General features: G+C 66.9%; 1 protein-coding gene across 2 annotated transcripts; it reads right to left on the minus strand.

The window, feature by feature from the left end:
* Positions 1-2203: 2203 nt before the first annotated feature.
* DIPK1B (divergent protein kinase domain 1B) lies at positions 2204-10626 on the minus strand. Of its 2 annotated transcripts, none has more exons than XM_043567438.1 (5): positions 10495-10626; positions 7094-7228; positions 4291-4398; positions 3995-4171; positions 2204-3237 (listed from the first exon to the last, which is right to left on the minus strand). In XM_043567438.1, exons 1-5 carry the CDS (start codon positions 10555-10557, stop codon positions 2584-2586), a joined length of 1137 nt encoding a protein of 378 aa, XP_043423373.1. In that variant the 5' UTR covers positions 10558-10626; the 3' UTR covers positions 2204-2583. The 2 variants fall into 2 exon arrangements, with proteins under 2 accessions (XP_043423373.1, XP_043423372.1); XM_043567437.1 differs by having other exon boundaries at positions 2204-3393.

The raw sequence follows: 10626 nt of genomic DNA on the forward strand, positions 1-10626 counted from the left end.
CTGCCAGCTGCCGCGGGCGGTGCTTACGCGCCACAGGTAGCCCTGCCTCTGGGCTTCTAGCTGGAACGCCGAGCGGGGCACCAGCCGCTTTGCCCTTCGGGTTCTCGTGTGTAAGATGACCCTCGTCACGGGGGGCGCATGGAGGCGAGCGTGTGGCCGGCCTTTGGCCCGCTGGGACTGACCAGGAGAGGGTCTCCCTCTTGGAAGCGATCGTTCTGTAGGTCTGTCTGGGGAGGGCTTTCTGGAGGTCTTCGGGCGAGTGTGTTTTGCACTCCTGCTGCTCCGAGTGGCTGGGGCTTCTAAGCCCTGCGCCCCCACACCCTGCTCTAAGGACCCTTGAGACAGCAGAGCAGGAGGTGGGCCCGGAGGGCGGGTGGGGGAACACCAGAGGGCCACACCTGGCTTTGTCCTGCCAAGGAGACGCCGCAGTGCCACCTAGAACCCTATACGTGACCCTCCAGACCAGCGTGCTGGCGAGTGGAGGGGGGCGGTCTGGGTAAACCGCACTCGGGTAGCGGTTGTGACGAGGGCTGTCCTGCCTTGTTTTCAGGTGGAGAGCCCAGCCGGCCCAGCCAGGCGAGATCCAGGCCGTCTGCTCAGGGTGAGACATTCCCTGATACAAAGCCGAGAAGTAGCAAGGTATTTTGCATTGCTTTCTGAAACGCTTGTGCAGAGTGCTGGCGTGTTGGAAAGCAGTCCTGTGGCGTGGGTCTGCGGGGCGAGGCGGGGAGTGTTGAACTGTTCGTTGGGCCCCCTCTGACTCCAAAAAATCCAAGAAAAGTAGACGCGATTGAGAGCACAGACGAGGGGTCAAGGTACGTCGGGGGGCCAGGGCCTCCACTTTTGACGCAGCGATTGTTGGCAGAGCTGCCTCGCCTCTGCTTTCGGAGGAGCCCCCCCCCCGCTCGGAGGCCGCCCCGCGCGGGTGTCTCGGGTCCTCATTCTTCCTCCCCGGCCGCTGCGTCCCGCGGGGAGCAGAGGTTTCGAGCTGCCCGGAGTCCGGGGTTCTAAACTGTCGCTTGTGCCGCGTGTGGACTATTTGCCCTGCACACAAGGGAGGAAAATGCGGACGGGAGAGGTGATTTCAACGCAAGGTGGAACGGGGGTTGAGAACCAACGCTGAAGACGCGGGAGGACGGCTGGAGTCGGGAACAGGTTTAGGCAAACGGTGCTGAAGTAAGCTGAAGGATTGAGTGCTGTTATTTCTCAATAAAACTGTTTCTCTGTCGGCAAAACTCGAGGCTAAACCGGTCTTGAATAAGCCGTCTTGACTTGGCTTCTCCTCAGTTTGCTTAGCGGAGGCCCCGTGGCGACGGGGAGGGCGGGTGGGCAGGCGCACGCACCGGTGGGTATGGGGGTGGGGCGGCTTTGCTCTGCTGAGCTGCCACCTGGTGGTTTGACCGGGTGACATTTAGAGGAGGGCGTGGGCTGGGGTGTCCGCCCCAAGTTCCTGAGTCACTTCCCAGGCAGGGTTTTAAATAACCCCTTGGAGTTCGGCCTGCAAAAGCCCACGGCCTCGGGAGTTGTCCCCGGTGACCTGGGGCAGGGAGGTGCGCTGACCCCAGCTCGCAGAGTCAGTCCCTGATCATCGTGTAGAGGTCTTGAAGCCGTGACCCCAGGACGAGAGAGGGAGCCGCCTGCTCGCACCCTGGGGCTGGCTCCTGCTCCTTCTGTGGGGCAGGTCGCAGCCTGCAGATTCTCAGTTCCTTGCACAGGCCTGGGCTCCTCAACAGTGGGGACCCCGGGGGGCGGGGAGTGGTGCCGGGCTCCTGCAGCTTCTCTTTGGGGAGGGGCAGGGAAAATGCTGGACTCTCCCAGATAGTGGGTTTTCCACGTTGGGGTTCACTGAAATCCAAATTTCTCCAGTGTGTTCTGTGAGCCCGGCACCGCAGGAGGGGTGGTCTGGAACCAGAAAATGAGCTGCTTGCCAGTAACCGTGCAGAGCTGGGCTCCACGCTTCCTCCCAGAGCACCACTGCCATTGTGCCATAACCTCAGCAGTCCCGGTCCCATCCCCACTCCACTCCTCCTGCCCCCCCCCCCCCCCGGATGTGGCTGGGCTCTAGGAGACCCCAGCGCGATGCCCGCTGAGGCCTTTTCCCACAGCTAGACCCTGGGGGCCACGCGTCTTCCGTCCGCAGCCCCTACCTCTGAGCCCAGGTGGCTGACGGCCGGTCTAGGGTCCAGGGTAAGGGACTCCGGGGCACTCACAGAAAAGCTGTTTATTTACATCACGAGTCCTTAAAGGTAACAAAACCTTGGGAGGGTCCTTCAGCCCCTGGTGGTCAGGCTCCGCGTACTCCCGTCCTGCTCCCCCGCCCCCACCCCAGCCTCCTGGTCCAGCTCGACAGCCCCTCTGTCTGGTCGTGGGGTCTGGAGAGCTGGGAAGGCGGGGCGTGGGGGAAGGGCTCCACACCACTTCCCGGGCTTCTGTGCAGACCGGCCGCCTGGCCAGGCCCCCACCCGCCTCGGTCCTGGCCCTGGCCGCCTCGGCAGAGCTGGCCCGGCAGGGCGAAGAGGGAGGAGTGGCTCGCTAGGGCCCCGGGCGCCCCCTGGTGAGCGGGAGGGCGGGAGGGGGGCGCCCTCAGGAGTACTTGGTGTTGGAGATCTTCTTCCAGAGCAGGGTCTTGAGGTGGCTCAGCACCAGGGAGTGGTGCGCCTCCACCTGGCTGGCCAGCCCGCTCAGCGTGGTGCAGGTGCGCAGCTGCTTGCCCAGCTCCTCGCGCAGGTCGGCGGGGGCGCCGGGCAGCAGGTAGTCCCGCAGCAGCTCGCACACCTTGGCCAGGTTGGGCTGGATGAGGTCGCCCTTGCACTGGCGCATGAGCTTGTCGCAAGGGGCCCTGCAGTCCCGGCCGTACGTGCAGTCCGCGCTGTGCTCGCAGTGGCGGCCCCGCAGGAAGCGGCGCACGGCGGCCTCGGGCGCCACCTGCTGCAGGTCCGCCATCTTGAAGTCGTACTTGGCCGTGTAGCCCACGTTGGCCAGCGTGGTCTCGCACATGTAGAAGGTCCCGTAGGCCCCGTGGAAAAGCTCCTCCACGAACTCCAGGAGCCCGATGGCGATCTTGGCCCTCCAGGGCCACGCGGGCCCCAGCCACTGCTGGAGGGCCGTGTGCAGGGCGGCGGGCAGCAGCGGGCGCAGGAGGGGTGGGAGAGCGGCCCCGTGCCAGGAGCCGTGTGGGACGCCCTCGGTGACGTAGAGGTCCCCACAGGAGCCCAGCAGCCTGGAGGCGTGGTCCTCCTGCAGGGACAGCAGCAGCAGAAACTCGTTCTGCTGCAGCAGGGCCCACACCGACTTGGCTTCCGCCAGGGACACCCTGCTGTCCTTGTTGAAGTCCGCCATGAGCAGGACCCGCCCGACCAGCGCCGGCAGGGACGGCAGGTCCCCCAGGTTCGCCTGACATCGGAGACCGAGGGAGAGGGACACCGAGTCATTTCAGGGCCCGCGGGCTTGACCGCATGGTGGGTTTCGAGGCTGGCAGGATGCCAGCCTTGACCTACTTGGTTCAGACCCTAGGAACCCCGTGCATCGGCCAGCTTGGGAGAGCCCGTCCAAGCGCACACAAGCAGGAGGGGACGACCCAGGGATGTGGGAAGACCTCTCACCACCTCCTGGGAGCCCTCCCTGGCCACTGGCACACCTTCCTTTCTCCAGGAGCCGTTCCTGGGGCTTTCTGGTCTCCACTGGTGCTCAGGGAGCTTGGGAGTGGGCACCTCAGCACAGAGCTGAGAGGTGTGCGGGGCCGGTGACTTCTCATCTGCTCCCACCCACCCCCACCTCCCATGCACACACAGCTCCCTGCTCCCCCCACAGATGCCCCGGGCCAGGGAACGGGTCCTCTGCACCCAGGGGGTGGCCCCCTGAGCAAGCGTCTGCTTGCAGCCGAGGTCTAGCCAGACCCCTGTCCGGTGGGTACGGCCCCGACCCAGCCTGCCTCCTGCCCTGTGCACACATTCCTGGGGTCAACTCCACACCCAACTCGCAGGAGCCAACTGACCTTGAGAAAGCTGAGGGTCATCTCTCGGAACTCCTTAATCGAGGTGCCCCGTGTGGGCTTGTCAAACAGTACCAGCTCCTGCCGGGGGGCCGCGTCCGACCTGGCCTTGGAGTTGAGGCCCTCCTCGATGCCACACTTGATGGTCACTTCCTTGCCCTGCCACAGCCCGCTGTATACCTGGGTGGGGCCAGAGGAGCCCTCTGTGCAGACGTCGGGGGGGGGGGGGGGGGCGGGGGGGGATGACAGAGAGCGGAGGGCCTGCCCCACACCCGACCCTGCGACCCCGCTGGGCTTACCTGCCGGCCGGGAACGGAGGAGAGGCAGGCCCTCCACTCCACCTTGTGCAAGTTGCACAAGTCCTGGCAGACGGAGCCGGAGATGATGCCCTTGCGGTACTGGTCACACTGCGGATGGGGACGCCAGGGGGCGGGCTGAGGCGGCGGGGCCCCTCTCCAGGCCGAGTCCTCACCCCGTCACCCACGTGGGGCACCCCGGGTGGGCAGCTCGAGGCCCCACCACACCTGCCAGGTGCCCCCTGGTTCTCAAGCCACACCCCCTCTGGGAGGGCACCGCCGCCGCCACTGCAGCCAGCAACCTGCAGCCTCCAGCCACACCTGAGGCTCAGCGGACGGCCAAGGCACCGCCCAGAGCAGCTGGCAAGGGCCTCTGCTCACCGCGGCCTGAGAGCTGCCCCCCGCCACCCAGCCCCCCACCTGCCAGGTCTGGGAGTCTGCTACTCCCTGGCGTGGGCCCCGCCTCTGCCCCGAGGGTGGCGTACAGGGAGCCTGGGGGCCAGCTGGGGGCACTGGCGCGGCTCCTCCCCGTGTCCGTCACCGGGGGCTTAGCCAGACCCACAGCCAGCCAGCCGCTTGCAGCGATAACCACGTTGGGCCCCCTCCTTTGCGGCCCCCTGAAGCCCGGGGGTCTGGGCTGACCCTGAGGAGGGTGGGAAAGCTTAGCGGTGACGGAGCGCGGCCCTTCCCCCCGAGGCGGGAGGTGCGGCCATCTGGAGCTCTGGAGCTTGTGGGGTGCATTCCTGGAAGTGCATCACCGTCGCCATGGAGCCCAGGCCCTTGCCGAGCCGGGCTTGGAGGAAGGAGAGCGAGGCGCCCAACGTGCGGGGGGAGGGCGGGCAGGCCCAGGGACAAAACCCGAGGCCGTGGCTCAGCTCAGGGAGCCGGGAAGGAGGGTCCGTGCCACGGCGCCACGCGAACGATGCCGTCATCAGGATGGCAAAAGAAAAGAAAATCCCATTCGCCCGCCTCGTAGGGGTGCCCTCCTCCACGAGGGGTGTGCCCCCCCCAGAACCCCACAGAACTGCAGGGCCTTGGAGGTGGGTGGGCGGGGGCGCACTGCCCTCCGGGCCCGGGGAGGGGCTCCCACAGAGGCTGAGGGGGCAGCGTGTCGCCTCGCCTCCCAGCCTGCTTCCCACCTGCACACGGGCCGCGGCAGGGGCTCAAGGCTAGTACCCACCAGACAGCCAGAGGCCACGGAGAACCCGACCCGAACTGCCCGTGGCCCTGCCGCGTGGTCGTGCACACGCTGTGGGGCTTGGGCGAGACAGAAGATACCCCCACGAGGCAGACACGTCCTCATGGACTGAGGGCCAGGCGCTCAGCAGCCGAGAGACCCTGGGGGAGGGTGGGGGGAGGAGCTACAGTCCCCCTTGTTGGGAGAGGGGCAGTCCCCTGCTGGGCCCCCAGCGGACCCTCAGGCTCAGAAACACCAGCTGACCCTCTAGTTGGCTGCTCCCTGCACCCCTAAGCCAGATCCCCAGCCCTCACCTCCTGCCTGATCTCCCTGCCCCACCCACCACCCTCACCCCAGCCACCCTGCATCCCCCCACAGCCCTCCACAACCCTCACCACAGGCCTCCCAGGGCCCCAGGTCGCCTGCCCTGCACCTGGCTCCCCGGGCCCACCGAGCTGTCCACACAGCAGGGCCTCTCCCCACCCAGAGCCCCCCCCCCCATCTGCCCTCGTGTGTCCCCGGACCCCCTGGACCGTGAGGGCAGAGCCCTGTGTCTGGTGCCCAGCTCAGGCCTGGCTCCTGAAGGCCACCGAGAACAGGCAGGAAATGGGAAAGCCGTTCCCCCAGTGTGGACACCGTGTCCTCGGGGCCCAGTGCTGGCCTGTCCTGAGGAGGTGCTTAACCAACACTCTTGAAAACCCCATCACATGGGTTTTCCCACCTCCGGACCCCCCACTCCCTCCCCACTGCCACGTCTGGACCTTCCCAGTTGGGGCCCCTGGGGGCTCTGTGCCAGAGCTGGCCTGTCTGAGCCCTCCCGTGGCCAGCTTCAGCCCCACACAGGACCCCCCCCCCCGGAGACAAGGCCCCCTTCATCTTCCAGGCTGCCCCGCTCCGGTGGGGCAGGTGCAGAGCCCCGAGTTCCTGATGCTCCAGGGTGGGTCCTGCAGGCCCATCGAGGGGGCGGCGGTACCCTGGCCACCTGCTCGCCAGGGGCTCCAGACTGCCCGGGAGAAGGCCAGGCAGGGTGCCGAGGGGGGTCAGAAGAGCCTGGGGCTTGTCGGTGCCCCGTGGGCTGGCGCGGCCCCTACCTCCCGCCAGAGTCACCGAGTGTCCACAGAAGCAGGGCGTGAGCTAGGTGTGCACACACGAGTCCGCGTGCCTTCACGTGTATGAGCATACGCAAGCTCGTCACGCCCTTCCCCTCCCACGCACACCCACAAACATACACACTCATGAGTGGCTCACACACGTCACATTCCCTGAGGCCACAGTCAGTGACCACCCCCCTCCCCACCACGGGAGGCTCTGAGGACCATGCCTCACAGCCTCCCTTAGCGAGGGGCCCTCGAGGCCACCCACATCTGCCCATCCCAGTCTCCCTGCTGAAAGTCCTCCCCCCAGACCTCTGTGAATGCGCCCAGCCGCCAGCCCATGCTGTCCTGCACACCTGCAGTGGCGTCCCCACGGTCCCCCCCCCCCCCCCCCCGTCTCTTCCGCAGCCAGCCAGAGACAGCTCTGCACGGCGCTCCCGGGCCCACCTGAAAGTCCACCCTGCTGGCGTCTTGAGGGTCCAGGGCATGCCGCCCCCGCCCCCGGCCCCGCACCAGCCCACGAGGCGACACTTACGATGACCACCTGGCAGACGTGCCCGCGGCAGAGCTCCGCGTAGGTCGAGTAGTGCACATACACCAGCCAGCTGCCCACAAAGATGCCCAGCCACAGCAGGAAGACGTACTTGACCCGGAGGCCCGGGAGCCGGCCCTGGGGGGAGACAGGAAGTGCCACGTTCGGGGTGCGTTTACCTCCCCCTCCACTGACCCCGGCCTTCCCGGCCTACCTCCCACCCCCACCCCCGGGGCCAGCACCCTGCCGGGCTCCGGCTTCCAAAGCTGCCCACCACCCGGGGGCACTCCCTACGTCTCTCCTCCCAGTCTCCCTCCGCCCTCGGTGCACCCACTCCGGGCTGGGGGCCGCTGCCCGGTGCTCCCAGACTTTTAAATCACGCAGGCAGGCAAAGATAAGTTTCAAACCGAAGGGGCACAGAGTAGGCAAGTCTACTTTGACGAATAAAGACCTTTTTTCACAAATTCTCTCTCATCTTACCCTCATTTCATGACAACGTTGCAACCTCTGCACAAGGTCGAGGTGGAAAATCACCACCCGTGCACCCTGTCCTCTGACCGGTGGGCAGTTCCAGCTGGGCCAGGGCCAGCACGGGGGACGGGGCCGGGGGGCGCTGGCACAGGGGGCAGGGTCTCAGCAGCCCCCACCCGGGGAGCCTGGAAGGGACACGACCTCGCACACCCACGAGAACGGCCGCATTGTCCCGAGGGCCAAAGAGAGACACAACCCTAGGGTCGACCGACCGGTGAGGGGGGAAACAAAACAGGGTCCGTCCACACCGTGGAACGTCATCCGCTCTTTAAAAGGCAGGGAATCCCAACACAGGCTACAACGCGGATGAACCTTGAGATCACTGTCCTCAGATGAGCCTGTCACACACAGAAGGACAAGTCCTGTAGGACCCACTCACAGGAGGCCCTGGAGAAGTCGGATCCACAGGCGTGGCGGGGAGGGGAGGATCCAGTCTGGGAAGATGAACACGTTCGGGGGACAGACGGGGGGACGGCTGCACGACCGCGTGAATGTGCCTGACGCCCCTGAACTGTGCCCTCAAAAATGGTTAAGATGCTAAACTTCACATGGTGTGTATTTTCCCACAGTAAACAATAAATAAGATAAATAGCCCCTGCCCCCACTGCCAGAGGCCTTGTCCCAGATGTCTGGGTGGGCGGGGGACAGCTTCTGTGGGGGTTCAGCCCCCTCTGCCAGGTTTCCCCAGCTGATGAGCAGAATCGCAGGATGTGAGGGCCCAGACCCATGCACAAGCAGGTGGGCTGAGGGTTCGGTGTCCCACCCAGCTCCCAAACCCCTGGGTTCCAGGGACACCACCTCCCAGCCCCACCCCCCGCCCTGGCAGATCACAGGCCTCCCAGACGGCCGTCCTAGAGCAGCCAACTGAGGGGATGGGGTTACCAATGTCTCAGTCGGGGGCGGGGGGTGAACCCCAGAGGAAAGGGCTGGGACCCGGGGGGCCAGGAGAGCAGGAGGGCCCAGAGCTTCAGGTCCCCGTGCCCCCCCACCTCCCTCCAGCCACACTACGTGCCCCAGGGCGGCGGCTCCAGTCCTGGTAGCCCGGGGTCCCGGCTAGCTGAACGCTGGGGCTGGCGCTGAGAGACAGGGCCACCGCCTCTCCAGTGAGGACAGGGTGGGGGCCTCACCTCCCGATTCCCTGGCTCCCGCCCTGGGAGGGGCTGCGGCAGGAGGGCCCCGGGGAGCTCCAGGGGCCGCTGAGGGGCAGCAAGGACCAGGGAAGAACAGGAAGGCTTGGGCCTCAGCCCTCCTTGTCCCTGCCACCACATCTGCTTCCGTCACATTTGTTCAAAATGAAAAACAGGAAAGCAGAGAAACAGTGGATGGGGGGCCGGGAGTTGGGGGGGTGTCGCTGTGGCAGGACAAGGTCAGAAGACTTCCGGCCGGCGGCGCACAATGCCGCGAGGTGGCGGGAGCGGGGCCTTGGGTGGGCATTCAGCTCCCAGAGGGCCCTGAAGGCTGGCGGCAGGGGTCAGAGGTTGATGGGTAGGAGCGCTGGGCCTCGGGGCGGGGGGGACCTGGGGCGGACCCAGGCACACGGGGTGACCAAGGGCCCAGGAGCCTGCCTGCAGGGCCCAGCACAGATAGCACCTCGGCCCTGCCAGACTCCCTCCATGCTCTCCCAGTATGCGGTCCCCACGCTCTGGGTCCTGGATGGGTTAGATGGGTCCTTCCTCTAGGAGCCGTGCCTGCCCTCCAAGCGTCCCGTCTCCCACCAGTGAGTGAGCCCCTGGGGCAGGACAGGCTTACTCTCGGCCGAGTCCCATGCAGCTCCCCGATCCCACCTGGCCTCAGTTCCTAACCAAGCCACTTGGGGAGTAAGGAGAATCACTCAGGGGTCAGTAACAGCCACGTCACCCATGCACCAGCACCCCACGCGCACCATGGCACCAACCCTTACCTCTAGCCCAGAAGGATGTTTCACGGACAGGGAGACTGAGGCTCTGAATGTGGCCCCTTAATAGCAGGTGGGCGGGGCTGGCTCCAACCCCTGGGAACCAGACCGACCCAGTACCTAGGTCAAGCTCTGGGCCTCCTCTGCAGCAACCTGGTCAAGGCCCCTCCCTCAGGATGGGGTGGGGGGGGGGGCGGGGAGGGCACACCCCACTTCCCAGGCCTGGGGGTGCGCCCTCAGACCCCTCAGCTCCCATCTTGCCCAGGGCTGGGTGGAGACCAGGATGCACCCTGAGGCCCAGGTGGGCAGGGAGGGCGTCCCCCACAGACACAAAACCCGAATGTTTCCTGACTCCCAGGCTTCTTCCCGGAGGGGACGGGAGGACAGCCAGGCCGGGGCCAAGGGCGCACCACGGCAGGGACCCTCTTGCCCCAGGACGGCCTGCAGAGGCCAGGGAGGTGTGGGCTGCCCTGAACAGGGCTGCGGAGGGCAGGCGCATTTCGGTCTCGGGGGTGGGCCTGGCCCCGACCACCCAAAGCAGCGGTGACAGGCTTCCCGCCGTGGTTCCCAAGGCAGCCTGCGCTTCCCCCGCAGACAGCGGCCCCCTGGCGGGGACGGAGACTCGTCCAAGGTCATGGTGGGGTCAGGGCACACCCCTGAGGTCGGGCCGGCTGGGAGACGACCCACGGGGAGGTTATGTCCTTCTGACGGCGTTTCTGCGGGTCCCAAGTTTTCCACAACAGGAAAACCAACCTCACCTCTTCCAAGTGAGGGGCCGGCGCGGACTCGGCGCGGTTTCCGGGCCTCTGGGAAGGGGGGTGGGGGAGGGGTCCCGCCCGTGGGGGAGGGGCTTCTGCGGCCCCGCGGGCCGGCCGGCCACCCCGCAGCCCCCGCCGGCCCGCGACGTCCCGACCCCAGGCCCTCCCAGCCCGCGGGCGGCACGGAGGCCGGGGTGGGGGTGGGGGTGGGGGGCGCCTACCTGCAGGCCCTTGGAGAAGGGGCAGAAGAGCGCCAGGTGCGCCAGGCGCCGCAGCCGCCGCATGGTGGGCCCCCCGCGGGCGCGGGCCCGGCTCGGCTCGGCCTCAGCCCCGCGGGCCGGCCCGCAACGGCC

This window comes from Prionailurus bengalensis, chromosome D4 (assembly GCF_016509475.1).
Source record: "Prionailurus bengalensis isolate Pbe53 chromosome D4, Fcat_Pben_1.1_paternal_pri, whole genome shotgun sequence".
In the NCBI taxonomy this organism is placed as follows: domain Eukaryota; kingdom Metazoa; phylum Chordata; class Mammalia; order Carnivora; family Felidae; genus Prionailurus; species Prionailurus bengalensis.